The 24,544-nt window shown below is 31.6% G+C and overlaps 1 protein-coding gene across 5 annotated transcripts; it reads right to left on the reverse strand.

The window, feature by feature from the left end:
* Positions 1-1,566: 1,566 nt before the first annotated feature.
* On the reverse strand, positions 1,567-23,362 carry LOC131847910 (sex determination protein fruitless). 5 transcript variants are annotated; one of them, XM_059197618.1, is made up of 8 exons: positions 22,897-23,226; positions 22,230-22,384; positions 16,246-16,383; positions 16,056-16,157; positions 13,386-13,613; positions 12,649-12,897; positions 10,119-10,233; positions 6,116-8,604 (listed from the first exon to the last, which is right to left on the reverse strand). In XM_059197618.1, exons 2-8 carry the CDS (start codon positions 22,353-22,355, stop codon positions 8,285-8,287), a joined length of 1,278 nt encoding a protein of 425 aa, XP_059053601.1. In that variant the 5' UTR covers positions 22,356-22,384; positions 22,897-23,226; the 3' UTR covers positions 6,116-8,284. The 5 variants fall into 5 exon arrangements, with proteins under 5 accessions (XP_059053604.1, XP_059053601.1, XP_059053602.1 ...); XM_059197619.1 differs by lacking the exon at positions 22,897-23,226 and adding an exon at positions 22,796-22,880; XM_059197617.1 differs by lacking the exon at positions 22,897-23,226 and adding an exon at positions 23,251-23,362 and having other exon boundaries at positions 6,117-8,604.
* Positions 23,363-24,544: the final 1,182 nt, after the last annotated feature.

Genomic DNA, 24,544 nt, shown 5'->3' on the forward strand with positions numbered 1-24,544 from the left:
AAGATGTGCAATAAATTATTATATGTATGTACCATTCGACTATTGTTTTGAATATGGACTCTTTGTATAAAAGAAACACCCATAGCCAGTGATTAATGTGAATGATTTTATTTACAGCACAATGCAAAGTAGTCGATATATTTTCTATGTTATGCTATTGAGAATATAATTTTAGTTGTATTAATATAAACGTCCAATAAAGCTGGGCTAAATATATATAATATTAAAAACAACTGAACCAAATTAGGTTACAGAGTAAAATATTCTTAAATCACATAGCTGCAATTTATTTTTGACTAATATATATTATATAAAAAAATGTAAGTACATTCTTAGATTGGGACTTGTAAACATTAACATTTAACTACATGTGAACACATGCCTACATTGACAAATATTATCCTTAATGACTGTAACCGAGATTCATCAAATTATTTATTAATCTAACGTATATGCCCTTAAGATGGACAAAACACTTATATAATGATTCACTACTGATATAATAAGTTATCCGAATGACATTGGACCGTTAAAGCTAAGACAGTACCTTAACACTTGGTACAATGCATTTTTCGCAGACAATATACTTATACAAAAATATAATTTTAGGATGAAATAATTCTTAAACATATGTTGATAAAATGATTACTATATTAATATAGAACGTGTTTCATTCTACTATTGAACACGTTTTTTCAAGTCCCAAGATTATCCCTATCTAAAGTTTTAATTACAGTTATTTACATTCAGACCACGTCTCCTTAGTTAACATCAATCACAAGTTGTTGCCAGTTCAGTCTTTATCCTCGCATTCTCTTAATTATGTACAATCGAGCAAATATAACCATATACATAATCCATTTGAGCAGTTTTAGAAAACATTTTATTTTATAGGTATATTTGGGAGCAAATATATACGCTTTTCGTGACTTTTCTAATTATTTAGAACAATTATGAAATTTATACTTAACATTATAATTTACATAAACAATTTATTATACCTGTGGTAGCATTTAGAAGTATAAAATCATAAATTTCAGATTACAATTTAAAAGCATAATAGTAAGTAAATTCTAAAGGATTTAACACTCACAGAAGATTTATATATCTCCATATAATCTATAGGCGAAGCCTATAATTCAATTTACCCTGTTATTTAAAAGATAGTTAAGTCGATACACACATTAATAGTCGTACTTACCAACAAAGAATAATAAATACCTAAGCACGAAAACGTGCGATAAAATATTATAATAACTACTTATCGAAGTTTAAATGCGAAATACACGTCAATATAACGATAAAACAATGTATACGTAACATGAATATAGACATCATTACGCACAATCCGTACATGGTCGTGTTCAGTAGCAAGGTAGGGGTCGAGTGTCGCCCGTGGTGGTGAGGACGCCAGCTTAATGTTTAGGCAGTACCAGCGCGGCGTGCTTGTGTCGCAGATGCGAGCGCAGGGTGTCCACGCGGCTGTAGGTGGCCGGGCAGTAGGGGCAGGGCGAGCGCTGCGCCGTGTGCGAGTGGAAGTGGTGCCAGCGGTTGGTCACCTCCTTGCCGCAACGTGTGCAGCGCCACAGCGCAGCGCTGCCCGCCGCCGCCACGAATGTGCTGTGGTAGGAAAACTGCGCTGACGCTGGCTGCGCTCGCTCTGCAACCAACAACCCGCCAGCGCCGTCACACCACGCCTACGTACCTCTACGCTTTCCGTAATCTATCTCGTATGCATTCGCCACGCTTTTCACATGCACGATTTAAAAACAAGTTCTATCGTTTCACGATTATTTAGATCAGGAATCGAACCTGAATATTGAAAATAAAGAAATTATATTATCTCTATGTAAAGGGAACTGAGAAGCTTTTATTGGATGATAACAGCAACGCGTGCGCATCAGGACTAGTTCGTACGCAACTCAATTTGCATGGGTGCGGGACGTGTGACACGCACAACTGAAACTACACGGATTGTAACATACCACAATTTAATGTAAAAATTAGTAATAAATACAACAGATAAATGCAGGAGTTTGCAACATGTTAAGATTGCATTACATAACATCAAACAATGTGAAAAAAAAAATTGCATTAACTGCTTGCATAAAACGAAATTATTTAAATTAAACTTTAAACGGAGGCATCAAACCAAGAAATTAAACAAAATATTCATAAACAACAAATAGTTCATAAAATTTTATGTAATAATATAACAAGTTTACAGTCAGCTGTTAGGTACACGATTTGACACCCCCTTCCTATTAGTATTACTCTATTGTGATACGACACTATAACAAATTTGCTAATGTATAAAGAAGAAACAAAATAAACATAACTAGACCATTGCTATCCTGAAAATAACTATATAGCTCATCCTGCACTCCATTGAATTCAAATGAAAATATCACATCCTTTGTGATATCAAATGTAAATTTTAATATACAATAAATTGGAATATTCAATAGATTGGCCAAATAAGTGACTAGGTCCACAAGACCTCAATTTCATAAGACTAAATTTAGTAATTCGTTAACCTTATGTATAAATTCCATATGGCATAAAGTTAGCTTTCATTAAGTCCAATTACGTGGTCATCATACAATTATATATTTAAGTGGCATACTTTCTGAAAGCCGAAAAGAGATCAAAGTAGATATTTTCTGAGCCAAACGATGTGATACTCCAAAATATTCTGGCCAGACACTATCAAGTATCCTAACCTAAAATATCTAAAATAATATTCTATGTTACTAATCAATCAATTTGCTATAGCAAATTTGATATTCAAAATTGGTCTTGAGTGATAGTAATATAAAAATGCATTCATGATTAGATGAAGCGTACGACGCTAGCGGCAATCTGCCGAGCGCGCTACTGGGAGATCACCGATCAACCACTCTCACTGGGCTATCACGCCCGTACCGGATAGCTATGATCTATTCATCAACAATAGACTTTAACTTGCGCGATAATAAATTATTAAATAGTACAAACTATTACGATTGGCAGAGGTAAACAAGCTAAATCTTAATATTACCAGCTATAAAACCTGTACATCACCGTAACCCAAACTGTTTCACTAGATAGAAATAGAAATGAGGATTCACTTATGTAAATACAAATAGGTAATTACTTTCTTCGAAGACATTAATTATATACTTTTAACATATGCTTTAGTTTGGTTACGTAATTAAATAACTAGTAATATTGCACTGAGTATGAAATGCTATCAAATAATAAGCGCCCACTGTAGGATCGGTTATACATTAGTCCATACAATCTTTCATATGTATTCTTTAAAATCACGTGTAAAAAGTAGAAGTGTTTGGCGATATTTAAGTGTGTGACTACATATGTAGGAGTTAAGAGCCTAAGATTTTAGTGGGCCCCTAAATTTAATAGACAATTGTAAAATCTATCTATGAGTTATGACTATTTAAAAAAAATTGCACACGTGTAATTGCATGTTCACAGCTACTAAATAGTACTAATACCACAATGCATTTGTGGAAAATGACCGTGGATTTGTTATTTGGATGCGGTAATTTCTTAACAATATTAATAAACTTTAAACATTTTTGGTAGTTTATGAACTGATTTGAAACAGGTCTTTATATTGATTTATTAGCAAATTTATAAATATCTGAATAAAATAAGGTAAAATCTCGAGTGATACTGTAATCTCTAAGACCATGTGTTATTTTACCCGTTGACCAGACAGATGCGACCTCAATTGGATGCTAGATGCCTTATATTAATTAATGCAAAGTAACTAATCATTAACACATTAATAATATTATAATAGGAGTCGAATCGTAGCGTGTTAACACTCTTGGTTCTAGCACCATTCCATTTTATCACATTTCAGTTACCGTACCACTCTAAGTGTTTAGCTAAAAATGTAACAATCTTAAATCTTAATTGAAAAATACATACATAAACGCTAGGTTAGTCCCAATCGTAGAATGCCAATATTAGTTACTAAATGCGCAACCACGAAACGTTTCATACTATCTTATAGTAATTGAAAGAGGTCTTTGACCCCAAGCACCGATCACACGAGGGCGGGAGCGAGATCGCGGTCGCCACTCCGCCATTTAAGATAACTAAACACCTACCAACGATAAAATAATAAAACATGTTAACATCTCATCTCATTTGACAATTCTAAAGTGTCTAAACGTCAACTGAATATAAACGAAATCATTGTTATTATAATATGCTGAATCAATAAAAACAAACAACACTAATAAATCATATTATATAAATATAAAAGTATATTAAATCAGACATAGAATATATCTAAGTATAAAAAAACAATCTCCGTAAATAGATCAACTAGTCTAGTATAAAAATCTTTTCGTATGTTTCCTTAGGCGCTATCCTTTAATACATCACATATCCTTATAAATTATCCATCTTGCAAAGGCCTCATGGAGTTACAAATGCATCTACACTGAGATTCAGTCATTATTTATATGTCGTTGACCAACGACAGATCACAATCTCTTCCCAGTCCTATGGATCCTTCCGTTGGATGTCGTTCTCTGCACCACCCGTACGATGTAATAACATAAATACAATTGGCTACAGGAAACTCATAATTTCCTATCTAACGAATAAATATAACAAGAAAGTGTGAGCCCTTACTGGGGCCACGGTTAATAGCCAGCATCACTTCGCGGTCGCACCGCTACTCAATAATAATGTATATTCTTAAATAGCTTAAGATTTCTATCGATATAATATAAAAAATAATATGGTAATAAAATTAACATCATATTATTGCTTTTGCCCGTTCCCGTATAGCAATTGGTATAGAAGAAAATTTGCTTACCTAGTTTATATACGTTTCGAGTCATTAATTCAGTAACATCGACATAATAGTTACATTCCTGACATGGAATCTTATACAAAGTCACACTCGGGCAAGTCAAACGCACAACCGAGACAATACTAAACGAGTCACCCGACACTCGCGGGTTACTTAAGAAAGGCCCGTTTAAGTAATAGCACTTCAGCTTAATCCTAAGTAGGAAGCGACAACGACGCGAGACGGTCTGTTAAAATTTTGACACATCAACAAGGAGAGTCTGAGCTGGCAGGAGGCGGGCGCTCACAGAGCGTCGAGGCCGAGCCAGTACATGGACAATCAGTCGAAGCCCGCGTCCAGGTGGTTGGCGAAGAGCGGCGCGTGCGGCGGCGCGGGTGCGGGCGCGGGCGGCGGCTCGAACTTGCGCGTGTCGGGGTTGTACGCGGGGTGCTTGAACTTGCAGTGCGTGCGCAGGTTGTCCGAGCGCGTGTAGGTGGCGCGGCACAGCGGACACTCGAACCGCCCGGGGAAATGCACGTGATAGTGGTTACGGATGTGAGTCACCACCTTGCCGCACAGCTTGCAGCGGTGCAGGTTCAGCGCACCCGCCACCCGCTCGAACGTCAGCCGCATGTGCCAGCCCTTCGAGCCTGCAACCAGCGAGCGGTCACTCCCACCACACCCACACACATCCTCTCCCTACTCTTCGTCATATGCCTCAATGCCGCAGTTCCAACTGCATACCGCGGCAACAAAAAAACTGCATCAACACGTAGTTTCTATTTCCTCAGAGAGAGCGAAAATTTCATTTATGACAATTTGTTTTACTGTCTATTAAAAATATTTTATGCAGTTTTTAGTGATGCGATTGGCTTAATATTGTTTGATAGTAGTATTTATTAACTCATATTTAATTGTTGGTTCTGCAGCATTCATTGCAAACTACGATTTTGTAATGTATTTTAATTAAATCAATTATTTATTTATATTATTATATATATTTAATTTACAAAATCATTTTGAAATAATATAACCTAATGGTCAATTTAGCACTATAGAAAGCTTTCGTAATAACTGTTAAACGCTGTACTATATGCTCCACCTAGCACTATATAAAAAAGCATGAGATAAGAAATATAAAAATTTAATTAAAAAACACAACTTTGAAATCATTATTAACCAAATATAGAATATTTAATAATGGTAGATTCATGCAGAAATGAATCAATGATGTTGAAGAAATGGTGTTTGTTATTTACGTATGACGTTGTTAATGTACTGTCACCAAGGCCTGTATACAGAAGGCTGTTTATAGAGAGAGATATAGGTCTGCTGTACATAAAGAAAGCATTAACAGAGGATGAAATGAAAAGAAAAGTGGTATAAATAAAGGAATATATTTGCAACAAACACACCGTAACGATTAGATTAAAATACAAATTGTTCGTGAATTAATTAAAGAAAAAAAAAATTAAATATAAAGTGATCCTAAAGTAAGTATACAAGTAAAATCAGTTCTTGACACGTGTAGTGTCTGGTTATTACATCTACAAGGAACGATAGGAGATCAAAATGTTAGCAACTAGTACATCATTAGGATAAAAAATATAAAATCAATTTATAAGCATGTTAACAGATGAGATTTTTATATTAATATGTATGTATATAAAAGGGATTCAGACAATATGTCCATTAATTTAATAATTCTAACAATAAGAATATGACACATCAATTTATAATGTCATGTGAAAAAAGGCAGAGTTTTCTAGAGAACCTAAAAGTGGTAAAATAGTACTAAAAATATATTCAAGTGTTTATAATAGTAATTATTGTGTTTAAATTCAATTGCGACATTGCAGTATCATCATCAACGATCATTTAGAATATTAAATTCATAATAGACTATAGTTTGTAATGTTTGTGCATAGATCCTGTGAGATGGGGTGTGATTTGAATGCAGGCGACGACGTGCACGCGCATGCGCTCCAGGGCCTTCATTATGTAACGATATAACTAACAATTCTCATGTGAAACTGATTATATACAATCTGCTATTTAATAGTTATGTGTGCAAGGAAACGTAGAATGTACTTTGGATCTACAACCCTCAAACGGTTCATAGATAATCGCAAACATATAGATTTTAATCTGTTACAATAGATATATAAAACATAATTTAGGACCAGGCTCCATGACCACACTCTTAACGCCATGAGAACACATCGCGTGATCATTAAGAAAGTTGTGCCTTCTATACTTACGATAAAAAATATTGTTATGTATTAAAAATAGTGTTATGTTATTTTACTTTAGATATCAACAGCATTATAATAGGCATAAATCTTTCCAAGTCGATAAAAAAATATTATTAATAGAATTTTGACGATGGGTTAATTCAATTGACTTACATGTTTTAAGTGTGACTATGACTACTATATTTTTTAAAGTATACGTTACGTGTTTCGTATAGAATTGTCTAATTAATTATCAATTCTACAGGATGTTTGAGGATTTCTTTCACAATATTTTTTCGGTGAGCTCTTGGTAATATTTTTAGGCCTATATTTAAATATAGGCCTTAGAATGAACGGATTTTGATGAATCTTTGCGCCAGGTTTGGTCTTGGTGTCTTAAAAAAATCTCATAATTGATATTCATTTTTGTTGGAATAAAATGTGAATGCTAGTGTACATCTTCAATGAAGTATGATGGAGGAAAATGATGTTCTTAATTGATAAAAAGTTGCAAATAATAGACTTACTAATAATCCGCTTATACATACATATTACGAAATCGCATTTCATTACATAACTGTTGTATGCTTATAAATGATTTATCTAACTTCTCACAGCACATTTGTTGGTATCCACTATACAAATATTGAAAATAATGAATACATTTTCAACAATTTGAGCATTGAGCTCCTTTTATAATTGTACATAAATAGTACATACAAAATTCACAATATCACTAGATCTAATAAAAGCGAAAATCTAATGATAATAATACAATAGTATACATACTGTGAACTAGAAATCAACACATTGTTTGCATTACCAGTAATAAATCTTCGCTTTTACTTTATTATGAGTATTTATTAGAACATAATGTAAATTAAACAAAATTAAACACACCACACCTTAATTCTAATTGTACATGATGGATAATTGTTAGAACCAATAAATAAGCGCACTTGTGTTAGAATATTTTTGCAGAATGTTAGTTAATTCTAGTATTGTTAGAAAGCTTATGAGTGTTTACTATTTATTATTTAGTTAAGTATAGTATTCAATTACACTATTTACATTAGCGATTACTGCTCTGTACAGCTATTATTAATATCGAAATGAATTATGAAGAAGAATACTCATGCGATTTCAATGCACTTTTTGATAGGTTCAACCCTCCTATACACTATTCTAACATTTTGTACTTTATTAAAATTAATATTACTAAAATACAACAGAGTTAACATTTGGTTTGTATATTTGATAAATTATTGGACCTTAAAACTGAACAATGTTTCATTCGTAAATGTCTTTTCAAATTATCTGCACGTGTCAATATAATTGGACATAAAGGACATTTGTGTTGTTCTGGATTATGTGACTTCATATGCTTTTTTAGATTGTTGACGAGTTTTCCGCATATATTACATGATTCGGGAATATTGTATGGTTTCTGATTTAAGGCTACTTTAAATGATTTTACTATGTTATCGATATTTACTAAACTATGCTTGAGCAATTCCTGTGGTTTAGCGTTTTCGTCATCGCCATAGTGCTCACCTGTAAGATATGTGTAATTCTTGATACAAGTCAGTTATTGATTGCCATGCTGCCTTTAAATAAAACATAACTAAAACAGGAAGATATATGGGTCCTTCTGTTTTAGTTACACACCTTTTTTTATATAATATCAGTATTATTTAATTTTCGCACACTTAATTCATATTTCAAAAACCATTCCATTCTCTTTTCCTTTTTTCATGCAATCTTATTGTTCAGTTGTAATCTTCAAAGTATTTATAAATACATTTCTAATAACTATTTCCAAAGAATCATTAACATAATATTTAATTTATAAACTACCACGAAGCAACTGTATTATGAATTTTACGACCTATGTCCCTCAGGGGCGCCAAATCATTGTTATTAGACCACATGACACCGATTTCTTCATTTATAAAATAAGTTGAACAAAATTTCTACTACAAGCAAAAGAAATAAAGCGTCGTCACAAAACTACAGAGAGAGTGGCATTAATCAATACATGCATTAGGGTGTTTTATCGTGCAAAAAATATAGCGTAGCATACTGCTATATGAATAATGTCCATAACTATTTATATTAATTTATGTACAATTTAGATGATTTACTACTATATTCATTATCTTGTCGATTATTATAAGGAATTAGGAATATATATTAAGGTTGTAATTTATTCGGATTTCGAGTTTTTTAAGAAAGCAAGCCTTAGTAAGCAAGAATGGCCGTACGCTATGTAAGACCATCATTAAGTGCTTCATATACCTGATATGTATATGAAGCACCGGCAACCGGTGTATACATATACCTGAGTGTTACCACTTCCCATCAGGTAAATAATAAGGTTGCTGGCCATTCCAGTTCCAATATAAAACTCTACTATTAATTATTAAATTATTCGATTAATTGTACTTATCAGAATATATTCACTTAAAACAGCTTAATGTCTACTCTGTATTTTTATATATACAAGTTAACATTGCTTAGTTTCACTAAGTTATTCCAGAGAAAATTTTATTATAATTTACATCCTTTAAATTAAAATCAACATAACAGTAAATAAATTGAAATAAAAAAGAATTTAGTTTGAAGTAGATTATCAATGTGGTCGGCAAATTAGAAACGTATTTTTTTTATATTTTAGTTTCCATGTTAACATCTCAATTCCTTTAAATAACCGATGTATTTATTCATTAAAGTTAAAAAAAAAACTCTGCTAGTCTCAAAAGTCGATGTATAGAATTATGTCAGAATTTTAAGTTATACGAGACAATGTAAAATCTATATTTGGCATTGGTATGCAAAGCAGTATTTTAACATGGCAAGGAGGTTTCATACAAAACAGAATTGCGAAATAATTTCGACGACTACAAAATTACACAATCAAGGAATACTAGTATGTCTGTAATGTAAATTCATTCTTAATTTGTAATTCAATTTTAGGCCTTGACGCGTTACAAAGTACACTTAGGCATTAGAGAAATACCTAACCATTTTTTATTTGTAGTCGTCGAGAAGGGGCAAAATTAACTCACCATCAATAGTATCAGTCTGATCGGGATGAGGTTGTAACATAGGCTCGCTTTCATTGCAGTCGTTACCGAGGGGATGTTGGTTCAGCATGGATGCCATCTCGCTTACTCCAATACCCTGAAAATAGAATAATAATGCTTAGAAGGGAATTGATTTTAATTTCAATATACACATTAATTAAATAAAAGGATTTTCATACATTTTTAATAGCGAATATTAAGTATACATAAAAAGAAAATTTTACTGTAAGATGATTTAAATAAAATTGTGAGTAGCTTTGACGTGGTCTGGTGTTTTGAGTAGTCATGCTCACTAAAATGTAAAGACTTGTGGCGGCGTGGTGCGCCGGGCTCCCTAAAATATGGTCGAGCGCAGTGATGGCTGGCTCATCCGTCATACTCGTGAACGGGTGCTGCTTGTAGGGACTGGTCTGCTCTAATCACTATGACTGATTTCCTCTTATTAATTGTTTAACCAGTTGGTTATGTATTCAATATTTTTTCTTTTTGAGTATTTAATTGAATTAGTGCTAATTGGTGGTTTGTATTCACACACTTAAACTTAAAAATGTAAAGTAATAATAAAATTATTTAAAAGAGCAACACGCAAGTTTCTTGATCGTTCTTCTTGTGATGAGACAGCTTTCCGAACGAGCGGTAGATTAAAAAAAAATGTAATGACTATTCAAAAGTGCTTCAGTGTAAGTTTATTTGAATAAATGATTTTCTATTCTATTCTATTCTAAAAATAAGTACTTAGTACCTAACTAAGTGAAGGACATATTTTTATAAAGAAAAATAAAAAATATATTTAATTCTTTATTTAAAGCGTATAAACTACTGTCGATTTGAAACCTAATTAGATATTGCAAGCTTTCAACATATACAAACATGTTAGCCTGACAAATTCAATCACGTTTTCTTTGTAGAAAATTTAATATAAATCAATCTTATGATAAAACAGTATCTAGTGCAAATTGGTGGTTGCATAAACGAAAATTTTGGTTAAAAAAAGTATAAATAGCTAATTTTAATGAAACTTTAAATTGTACCTTTATTTAGTACATCAAATGTACACCAAAAAAGAATACAGAAAACGGACTATTAGTCAAGTAAATAAGGTCTAAAACAACTACATACAGTTACCATAAATACTACAGAATACAATTAATGAATATAAAGCCATAATACAAAAGCCGAAGACGAACCTTGAAATTAAATAATCTGTATAATAGCGATATGCTACTTACTGCCTGACACGGCAAAAAAAATAGTTGCTCTACGAGGCTGATAGAGAGGCTAAATGGGTAAAGAAGTTCTTTAAGAAAATATTTTGTGGTATTTTGGCGAAAATATGAATAATAAATAATTATTTTAAAAGAACAGAAGAAGCTGCGGTATAAGGTTATTGCGTGGAAGTGGGACTAACCTACCTTTGTATCTCGAATTAAATTAGTATAAACATTTTTGTACTAATACTGAATAAAATAAAAACTGCATAAATCAAACTTAATTTATTACTTGTATTTCGTTATTTATATATTTATAAATTAGTTGTATGATTATAATATCTCTGTAGTGACTAAATAGAAACTGTCGATATATATTTTACACAGTCTTGGCTAAATTATTATCACATGGTGTTTCATTACAGAATAGCATTTTTTAAGACTGTATGTTCATGATTATGATAAAACATGTGAGCTGTACATTTATCATGGTGATTTACTATCTCTAACCTAAAATTAGCATTGCCTTCTATGAAGGAAGTTCTATTAATAGTAAGCTCATGCGACCATTTTCTATAATACGTGCAGTACATAATATTTTTTAATTTGTCATACTGCAACCAAGGATAGAGCGTTTGCCAACTGGACCGAAATCGTCCAGTATTGCTCACACGGGGAGTAATTTCTTTTTTTTAAGACATGGCGAGCATGGAGTTATTTGGCCATACGGCGCTGGGATCCAACGAAGATGGTTCAATTTCGTTTAAGTTTTCTTCCATCTCGGTAACTTCTTGCTGATCCGAGGTCTGCCAACAGATAAGGAAAGGATCTGCTTTATTTTTTTAAATTTTGAATAAAATGTATCCAATTATTTTATTGAGGCAGATCCATTCCTTCCTGTCTGTCGACAAACATTTTGGGAGATAAGTTCAAATACAGCAAATGAAGAAATGGCGGTCTGCTCTACCTTATTTTAGAATTTTAGGAAGGGTAAACAATCCTAATAAATCCTATACTGCTCTGGAAAAGTAGTCGAAAATTACTATTATTTCTTATAGTGTAATTAATGTCAAAATATATGTAATAAATAAACGAAATAGATATTACGCCATATTTTCTTCAAATTTACTTTTCTACATGCCTTACACAACGAGCGTTATAATAATTTAAATAATACATGTTTGTGCCTGTATATACGACTGCTTCAATAAAATTTTCTATTAGCATACATGTATTAATCCCAAACAGTAATAGGAAGTTATGAACAATCGAATGAAAACAGGAGCGGTATAGCGGGCACTGACCGTGAGATGCGTCTGGTCATAGTGCGGTGCGGGGTGGTGCTGGTGGTGCAGAGACGCGAGGGGGCCGGCGGGGGGCGCGGGCGGCGCGGGGGGCGCGGGAGCCGCGTACGGGGACTCGGGCTCCTGCTTCACGAGCGGCGCGTGCGCGGGCGACCGCGGCGTCAGGCGCTGCGGCGTGTGCGCCGGCGGCGGCGTCGAAGGCTCCGATCCCGATCCAGTTGATCCGCCCTTTACCGACTTTAGATGTCCCTGCGACATACCCCTCAGAGGTTATTATTCATATGATAACTAGCCGTCCCGGCAAACGTTGTTTGGCCATATTAATTAAAATCGCTAGTAAAAAATGTTAGGCGTGGACAACCTTATCCACTTAGGGGTATGAAAAATAGATAGTATGTGATTGGCATATATATATATATATATAACATATAGCATATAAAATTTCATAAAAATCGGCGAAGCCGTTACGAAGGAGTATGGTAACTAACATTGTGACATGAGAATTTTATATATAGTAGAAAGAAGGCATTTCAGTCAGTGCTCCTGAAATGTTGCAATCGTTACAAAGAAGTAACTGTGAAATAAACAATGATTTAGTTTATGGATATATTATTCATATTTTACTAAAATCTATCTAAATTGAGAGCCAGTGTTTCAAATTTGTTCTGTCTAGCGTATTGAATCGTAGTGATGAAGAAAATGCGTTTTTTTTACCATAATTCAGTGTATTTACAAACCTCGTAGTGCCTGTAAGATAATTCATCTTCTCTTGGGACTGAGGAGTTCTTTCTGCGTCTCTTTTCGAGCGGCAAGGAGTGCGGCGGATGCGCTGGGTGCGAGGGAGCCGACGATAGCGGCGTGAGTGCCGCGGGCGGTGCGCAGTGCGCGGCCGGTGGCGTTGCAAAGCACTCGGTCCGAGACGACAAGTTCTCCGCACTAACCGACGGCGTCGACCGCTCCTCTGTCTGTACTCCGACAATATGCCATTGAATATTATATTCAGAGTAAAATAATGAAGTAGCACTACATCCAAAAAAATTATGCTACAAAATAAAAACTGTGTTAACAGAAATTTAGCTCAAATATAAATAAGTTATATATTTCAATATTTTATTAAGAACTCTTCGACGTCAATAAATAACAATTTGAAATAGCGACATTCCGTCGTGTCTCTAGGACTGTTTCTTTATCCTGTTATATCTTATTAAGATATATTTTTATAGAAAACTAGCTGTAACACGCCGTGGATTTTTTTATTATTAAAATATATAAAAATTCTAAAGAAAAGTATCTTATTACTCCTTATAACATTAGCTATCTACGAGTGTAAGTCTCGGCAAAATATTTTGTTTTTTAATTTAATTCAGTATGTACTGTAAATAGTACACACTGTTCTTAAAGTATGTACTTTCATATGCATTTATTGAAAAGCTGTTAATTTTAAATTACAAACAGACACATCAATTTAATTTCATAGTATAGATAACACTGCTATCCTACATGTACATAGCAAAACGAGTTCATATTCATTGTACGTTGATTATTACATTAATTATTCTGTATGACTATGAAAATATATTTTTGTAAATATTCTTAAGACAATAATATATCGTCTTTGTTCTATGAATTTGTAAATAACGTTAATATAGATAGAAGAACCATCATTATAGCTTGCACAAAGAATCATTGCTAACGATGCAGAATTCTCTAAGCCAGAGTACAAAAGTAGTCACAAAAAAAAATACGAATGAAGTCGTCCATCTTTTTAAGTGGACTAAAAAGAACTACAATATAGTTTATTGATACAATCACGTTGTGCAGGTGAATTATGATTTATGGCTGGTTGGTGTCGCGAGGACAGACAAATAGTTATTACAATATTGTATATCGACTAGCAGTATACGATTTAAAATCACATTTATAATTGGAATGCATATCAACATTTTTTTTAATACTTTAGTGCGCCAACAATGTAATTCTTTTTTCATATATAAGTTTTTATTTCATTCGGCGATTTTTATTTAATTGACAGGATATGAATCTAAAAAAATGATATCATTTGATTATATTACACAGTCCATGTTTTACTGTAATGCTGAATCCATAATTCTATCCATTCGAACTACTTGACTTCCGTGGTTTGACGGATTATGTTTAAATAATATTATTACATTTTATCTATTCATATTATCACAATACCGAGAGTATAGTGTTATGGTCAAAGATAAAGTAGAAATATAGATAAAGAACAATTGGACTAAAAGATTGTTACAACAATTTCGGGAGGAAACAAAGTTCTTAGCATTATTAGCCTCACTGATTAAAATTTTTTATAACTTCTAAATGAGAATTGTAATATTTAAAAATGATTAAATACCTAGTTATACAAAAAAGGAATATATTTAGATAAATGTTTTCCATAATTTTCTCTTCAACTTTTTTATAGCAAATAGTGTTATTCGGAATCATTCAATTTTTGTATTTTATAAAGTTATTATTGAAACTGAAATAATGACATATAAATTTTGCTAAGATGAGATCCGTTAATTCTAATTATATAAATGTATTTAATATCTACAAATTAACGACAGATAAATATAAAGTAAAATGGATACAATATTTTAAAGTATATACAATATGTATAATTATCAATATGTCGGTTCTACAAAATTTAAACAACAGGTATTGTCGAGAATTTCGTTCTGATAAACCAAATGTTTTATAATGAATATGTAAATACGACAAATACATAATTGAATAAAGTTTTATTTTAAATATAATAAAATATCTTCTTAAGTAAAATTTGTGTTGTACAGAAAAGTATCGAAGACAGCGTTTCAATATTAGAATGGTTTAGGTAATTTACACATAATAATACAATTAAATAGAGTTTTGTAATTCTCGCGTGATATTATCTATTGATTTAATGTTACAACCCAGGGTCATCGAGCGATCGTCACCAAAATACAAGGTCAACAAGCCATAGAATATACAACTGTGGATTTTAATGCAAAAAAAAAAACTAGTTAGGGTATTCGATAGTACAACTGACGCGAATAAGTAAAAGAAAAAGAATATTAGAGCAAGTAGTGTGATGAACTGTATTATTTACCGTATCCCACATTGTTTACTCATTTTTTAGATGTAAATAAAACTCCAATGGTTGATATGCATAACTGTATAAATGAATCATTATTTCGTATATAAATCGTATTGCAAATATAAGTACTTTTTCAAGTTATTACATAAATCTGATTTCCACTGATTTCATTGAAATAATAAAGAAAATTTCTTTCGTATTTCCAAGACAAGGCCAGTAGTTTTACTACATATTTAAATTATTATTTAGTTATAGGTTTTGCATATGAAAATACTTAAAGAAGTAATGTAGATTATAGAATAGTTACCTTGGGATTCAATGTATTATTCTCTGTCAACCCTCTAACTTGTAAACTTTCAGCAGTTTTTAGGAACATCGGTAGCATATTTTGGCCAACATTTACTTCCCCCTGAAAGATAAAACAAATTTTGAAAGACAAATTTTAAACTAATATACAACAACAAATATTTTTTTATACTTAACATTATACAACTCACCTTATACATGAAGTCCAATAATGACTTCATTTCCGTAAATCTTACATCTTTTAGGAATATAATTGGATGTGGGTGCGAGTTTTGCAGGAAAATACTTTCAAAATATGGGGAGCACGCCGAGAGTATTGTCTGATGTGCCTAAAATAATACCAATATATTTTTCATTAATTTTAACAAAAGAAATTATGTCCTGCCACACTGTTTTTGAAGGTCTTCTCAATTATGCTAACATTATATGGCAATAATGTCTAACGACCATTTAAGCAAAGCCATTGTTATTAAAATTAGGTAGCACTCTTCACAAAATTGGATTTGAGTAAGGTTTACATAGTGATGTTTAATTTCTATGTTTCGTTAATCGTTGTAATATAATGATAGAATGTACCTATTCAAAATGTATTTCAAAAATACTAACGAGGTAAAAAAATGTGCATTTCAAGTTAATTGCAATCTTAAATTTAATGAAAAGGAGATGGCAAGCCGATAAGTCAACATAGATTTTACTAAACATTTGATAAATTTGAATAATTATGTACCTTTTTTTTATAAATTCTAATTCAACTTTCATTAGTCGCCCATGATATTAAAACGGCTTTCACTTCCACTTTATTTTTTTGTTTTTAAGTAGGATTCACCTATGGTTTATTTTTTTATGTATATGTGGTTCACCGTCAGAATGTTTACTATTTGCATCTATTATATATATTTGCTACTTATTCAAGTTAGAGTATTCTTACTTAAATATATAAATAACAAGAGGGAATATAGCTCATTTTAGGGTACCATGAACATTATTTTGTGTGCATATTATGTTTATAATTTAATATTATGAATTTAAAAAAGTTTAAATGATACGAGACACCAAAGTAAATTGTAGGGCATACATTAACTCGAAAGTATACGTTGGCTAATAGAAAGAGAATCATCAAAAATACACATAAAAAATACAGTCCCACCTGCTGTTTGAAGTAATTTCAATATGTGTGAAATACCTACTGGCATAGAACAACTGTATACAGGTACACGATGCAGTTACTCGTTAGTACTATTGCATAACGGTTTATATATATATACGTATATAAAATGTTTCATCACTTGCACTTAACAGTAACTGGTTATAAACTAATATCAGTACCAACATTTATATTTGACGAATACCTTAATGCCATTTATAACCTTATATTCTTGCCGTATTGGATTGTTAAGAATAAAATCGAAAAAATGTTTGTATATTACAAACTATCCGACGGACATTATGTAAGTAGATAGGTATTTAAATACACATATATTTTTATTTCATGAAATACTATTTATTTATTGATACGTTACAATGCTTAAAATTTCCTCTACAATTGAAGGAACAAAAATGTATAGTTATTACATTTTCAAAACGCTGAAATAGATCAGATATATAACATTTTGAATTTGTTCTTACAAAAACTATCGTCGACATTTTTAATTTAGAATAGCGTTAAGAAACCGGATTGATTAGTGACTGTAATTTAAATACAACTTATTAGTAATTCATCCGTCCTTTCTACATGAAAATGCTGTGAATATAATGTATGTTCGTGAATATAATGTATGTTCGAATACATAGGTACACATATTACGTGGCGCTATATATAAATCCTAGAGCATGTTTGTTAAATCTCAATAGAAGAGCATTATGTATGTATGGCGCTCTAGTCTAATAAAGACCCTAAAACCTGTCAAACTACTGACATTAAAAATTAGAAAGTTAAAAAACATGCAGCTCTTCTGCAGACTCCTTTCAACCTACAAAACAAATTGCATTTTATTAGCATAAAACTTTAACTTTCATAATTCTTGAATTTAAATGGTATAAAGGAAGTGACTAGCCAGACGGTGTTATTGACCTTTACATTTCAAACTGTACTCTATACGGTACAGAAAAGGGCCGCCAATCGTTACCTCTAAATTTAGCCAAATTAACTTGCAAAATAAGATAGAATCTTTGCGAATCTCACAAAACGTTTTATATATACAACTTTAAATCAATGTATCGCGATTTAAGGAGTTTCTTCATTTGTAATAAAAGTAATATGAGATTAACATTGGTGTACAGATTCTTTTGATTAATAAATGTAATAATTTGAATTGGTTTATTGGATATGGATACATATACAAAAAATAAGAAAGGAATGAGATGAAGGAAAATAAAATGGACTTGAGGGAGTGCTCTAGAGAACAGTAAGGACAATCACCTTAAATTATTATTTTTCTACAAAATTTTTTTTTTTAAGTTTATATGAAATAGGGATCGACTATGGAATTTTTTGAAAGTCTTAGAAACAGCAATAGCGGTCTATTAGCGCGGGAAACCGATATTAATCTATAAATTCTAATATTATGCATATATCTCGAAAAAAAAAAAGACGTAACTATGCTAAAAATATAAAGAGATGAGTATTGACTTGTCATAATCGACCGATTCCGTACAAGGGTACATAAAATAGGCAAAAAGCGAGTCTGATTTAAATTCTTTATATGGCAATTATTTAAGTAGATCTGTACTAACTTCAACTAATATATACAAAAGTGAAAATATATTACATCTGTCAGAAATTGATGTTATATAATGAGAATTTTTACTAGAAATAAACTAAAAATTCTAAATAACATTGAATCATGAGCATCATCTGAATCGTACCACGTAACAACTGTTCCTTATCAATATAGTAGGTATTAATTAACAGATGTTAAGTAATGACTAGGTACTCTCGAACATAGTTAAGGGTTGAGTCAATGTATCGAGCAGAATCGCCAATTTTAGGCGAATACATAAGGCAGACACGGATTGGTTACTTTAACGTTTTAATATCATATGTACAATATAAAGCACAGTGGTATAAAAAGGATTATACTTATAGTTTTGCTGCGTATATAATCTGAAATAAGGATATCCGCAGTAGAACTTAAGTGACTGCTCTACCCTAAGAGCTAACACGCCAAAGAGGCAATCAACCGGTAACTAAAGGGGAACATAATTATTATTATAACATTACTATTATTATAGTGATACTAGGCATGTTAACTATCATAAGTATTATCTACACTGTAAAATTATTTGAAAAGACTACTGTAGTTTCTACATCCTTTTTTTTGGTAGAGTTCAATATTCTGAAATTGGTAGATGGGAGGTAAGCAAAAAATAATTAAAAACTGCTTATAACCACTAAATTTAAATTAGGAATTATTCTAGTCTCATCTTAAAAATAACATAATATATTCATAATATTCGTAGGCGTACGTTATAATAAAGTTGTAATCGTCGTAATAAAATGGTGACTGCAATGCCTGTCGTGTCAAGGACATTTTTTTCAATATTGTTATTGACATGAAGTATGGTAGCACTGTAGAAATTATTTATTGCTTTACTATTATCACACGGGATCATTACATTTAAATTTAATTTGTGACCTTTTTCTATATTTAAATTCATTTACTTTATTTTAGAAGTAAAGTAATTAATACATTTGTTTTATATGGGATCATTTTAATAACATTTGTTTTTAAATAAATAATAATTAACGTGAATGGTAAAGATATGCTATTCAAGCAAGTTTAACAGCAGAGATATTTTGAATTAAATTTGGTACATATGTATTAACACATAATTCTTTTCAATTTATCGGTCTAAGTGATACAGTTAAACGTGAAAGGTTGATATAGAGAAATGGAAATGTCGATATTACTCTATATTTGGGTAAGCTATTATGTTTTATCTGCTTAAAGCCCTTAATTCTTACATATGTTTTTACTACTTTTTTAAAACATAAATTTAATGAAAATTACAAGACAAGACTGCCAACTGGCTACGAAATTATAGCACATTTCATATACACGTTAATACAGAATGCATTTCCGACTCTGTTAATTATTATAATTGTATGGAACTTTTTTGGTTGTAAATCCATTGGAATAAAAAAAAAACATTCAATTTTAACTAAAGTTTACCACAATACATTAGTAAAAACAGCATGCCAATCGATTAAGTAATTTTTGACATTATCACGGACGAAACTCTAACAATTGCTTCCCACTTGATAAAGTCACTTAATAATATTATTTCTGATATAGAATATTTTATAACATCAGTATAAGTTACTAAAAATAACAACAGGAAATTAACAAAAATAATTCAATATGAATCCTAAATGCAACCCACCTTGACTTATTATAACTTGTAGGTTTAAATTATATTATTAAACACACTAGTGAAATAACAGTTTATCGCAACTTTGTTATCATAGGAATAGTACCTAACTACTCATCTTACCAAAACCTAACTCCAGTAATCCAGAATTCTTATATATTACATATTCATCGCTAACTTCATGCTTCTCAGGTTTTATTTTTACGATATAATATAGCCTACTAAGTCGACCTTAAAACGTCATTGGTGAGAGTGAGAGAAACCTACACATGATTTTAATAAAAAAAAAAAAAATTATTCTAAGGCAAGCAGTTCATTTATTTCAAGAGATGAGGTACTAATGCACATTTAAAAAACTAATTTCTAGGATATAATAGGTATCACTATCCATGTTTTGAGCTAAGATACAAATAGAATAGTGTGTGAATTTGGTGAATATGATTTTTTGTATTAACTTTTAACATTTTATAGAATATAGAAGAAAAAATAAAATGTATAATATAAGGGGCAGTTTTTTCCCAGAGTTTGGTCTATGTGGAACACTTTATGATCTCTGGAAATGGTGCTGTGATATTTTTTAAAGTTTTTCTTGGTCTTTACTTATGTTATAGAGAATTATTATACCAATAATAATATTTCAATCCAACTGCATTTTCTCAGTTTTATTAATTGGCCTAATACTATTACAATTTTATTAGCTTTAATAGTGTCTGAAATGTTACTGTAATGTTACTGTAATGAAAGAGCAGTGACAGATGGATTGACTAAGTTGTACCATAAGTTTCTAAGTATTTATTTCAGAACAGTAAACATGCAATAATTAATCAATTATAAAAACCAGTTGATTTTCTGATTATTTATTTTTATCATTTTGAATTTAATAAAATAATAATATTTAATCATAAATGTTATAAATAAGTACAGGATATACCAAAATAGCGATCTTTCTAATAGTTGGACTTTAAATTATATCTGCCCAAACCTGCGAATTCAGGCTAGTTATATTTCCATTTATAGAGTATTTTAACATTTTTAAATTAAAATGTTTACTTTTGTACAGATACACTATCTAAGGTATTAGTTATATACACACATACAAGTATGTTATGTGTGTTAGTACTGATTAATATAACAATTAATTTTAGTAGTGAACAGCAAATTTAAGTATAAATAGTTTAAAAATATATCTAATAGTCAAAAAACCATCAACATTGTAATGTACTAACTCTAAATTTAACTATAACTTCATTCAATGATCATTACAAAATGATTAATTTCAATGAATTCAACTTAGAAAATAAGGGTGTACACAAGTACATTTATAGTAGTACAGAACTAGAAATTTACAGTAAATAGCAGTAATATCATTTGTAAAAAATATCAATGTACAGACAAAGTACACTAGATGCACACTAAAGAAAAAATATTACAAAACATTATCTGAACTGTGAAATAAATATAAATCTCATATTATTTATCTGTATCAATGAATACAACAATGAGTTATATCACATAATGAGGTTACAGCATTACTCAGGTTTGTTTACTATTGAATGCATTTTGTTGTGATAAAATAACAAACAGTTGCACATGGTTAGACAGCAATATTATATTAATGTTTACATATATTTCTTTAAACAAACTAATAGTACTCATACTTATCAATTGTAATGCATTAAGAGTAAAAAATTTTGGATAGTCTTACATTTCAGTTCCAAAATAATATTCCGGGGTAGATCTAAGATACAAAATATAGAATAAAATACATGTAACTAGGATAAGTAAAATAGAAATATATAAGTACCTTGACCGTTTCCCCATCACAGGCCAGTGTGACATCACAAAGTGCCTCTCTTTGTAATAGACTTGCTAGCACATCAGTTAGGTTGTTCGGGTGGTTGTTCCAGCGCAAACAAAATTGCTGGTCCATTGTAGGTGCCAGTGTTGTCAGTGACCGTGCTGCAAATAATGCCATGTGTTAAATAAATATATAATAATTACCCTACAAAAAAGGTACACAACAATAATTTTAATTGGTTCAATAAAATAAATTCTTTGTAATACCCAGTAAAAATTAAATAATGTACCCTTTATATGAATTTCTGTCAACCAACCTATAAAGTTGCATCACTAATAAACAGCCGGTAACTATAGGCGTGCGGCGGTTATCAAGTTTACATTAAGATATTATGTGCAAAAAAAAATTGGCGGCCATAGGGCCTAGATAGGAGAGCGTTGAGATAAGTGACATCAGCGGCTCGAATTAATGGGGGCCGCGAGCCGCGGGCAGCGAGCTTACTGTACTCCAACATTGACAGTTAGCTAGCCGACACATATCTACTTGTTGCATGCTCCAAACAAGACCCATACATTATGTAATTTAACTCCAGAAGACACAGCGCGGGGCCACCGACCCTACGGGACGCGGAAACCTCTAGCCGCCTCTATAAACGAGTTTAAAAAAGTAGTACCGCTCGCCAAAAAAATCGCAACATGCTGACACCGTTATAATCGCCAAGCTGGATGTCCCAGTTGCTATGTCCACACGCGAGATATCAAGAATTTGAAGATGCACCAATATTTGTTGTTATCACAGATCATGCCGCGTGCTTAAAAATTGGCAAGGGAACGATGAACGGTATTCTAAACGCGTAGTTGTGTCAACTTTGGCTATTCGTAGCGCCATTTGCCGATCCCGTATCACAGAATCTGAGAATTTTATTAACAATTAACACCAAAAATTTCTCGTAAACACACAAATTATTCACTAGCACAAATCAAAATTAATTCCGTAACACACAACAAGTCAATATTTCCTAACTCACCATTTGCAAAAATTTTGCCATCACAAACGCCACCCGACCCCTACCTTGCACTGTCTTTTTGACCACACACACATCACATCTCGATTTCCGTGTTCACTCACGGCCTTCGGAATATCTTTCACATCATAATTCGGCCAGTATTCGCAACGCGAACTTCACACGCTTCTCACTTTGCAGCGCTAAATTTAAATTTTGCAATCGGCAATCTAACCTTTTGTTAAGTAATTAATATTTTTTGATATATTTTAAATGATAATTAATACAAAATCTATAAAGAAAATAGTTACAATAATTTAAAATTAATTAAATTCTAAAATATTTCCATAATTCTTGTTTATTTTTGCAATTGATAATATTTCAGCGCACCTACGTGTATTCAAGGTTGAACCATGTCCATAGATTCATAATGGGAGTTATTAGAGATGTATCACGCGGAATCATCGTTGGAATTAATACATCTTTATTTTCATGAATTTGAATATTATTAAACTGTGTCATTTGGTAATAATTAAAAACAATAATTTGCAAACTATTTTATACTAGGTTATTTATTTCAGAACATTGGCACTGTCCTTCATGTTAGATAAAAAGGTATAGTATACAAATGTAGCGCCACCTATCACTGTTCCGATCAGTTACAAGATTGCCGTTTCAAAGTGTCTTAGCTAGATGGCGCTAACATATTCACAGTGGACGGGCTGCGAAGTAAGATTTATGCTTCGATGCAATGTTAATTTGTTGGTATAATAATGAATTGTATTAGAAGTATTTATAATAAAGAAAGAGCATCAAATTATTATAATGTATTAAAAGCCCCTTCTCTATTGTATGACACTAGTAGTATGAGTTATATTTCACAGTTACGTACAACGTAACACAACCAAATGCAATAAATTATTTTTATTATTATAGGATAATAGTAATGCTAATTTGTCATGAATATGGAAGAGATATGAGGCGTTGAACTAGGATTATGTTTATGTACTCAATTCATTGTTAACAAACCTTGAACTATAATTCTCTTCTGCTACGACTTATTAATAATCGAATACGAATTAGGAATTTCAAACAGAGGTTAAATTAATATTTTGATGCAATTGTAATATCTATAGACTTTCTCTTCGTTTTTGAGAATGACAATATTTTTGTTAAAATAATTATATCTACTTTGGTCGTAATAGGCAACTGCTTCGCCTTCATGCAAATATTTCGTGCATCCTAGCTAAACAATATTAGTTTAGCCATTACGACGTGCACAAAATCAGATATATTGAGTATACCTTCTTCGAGTCAG

This window comes from Achroia grisella, unplaced genomic scaffold, assembly GCF_030625045.1.
Source record: "Achroia grisella isolate CSIRO2021 unplaced genomic scaffold, CSIRO_AGI_Agris_v1 utg544, whole genome shotgun sequence".
Taxonomy (NCBI): Eukaryota; Metazoa; Arthropoda; class Insecta; order Lepidoptera; family Pyralidae; genus Achroia; species Achroia grisella.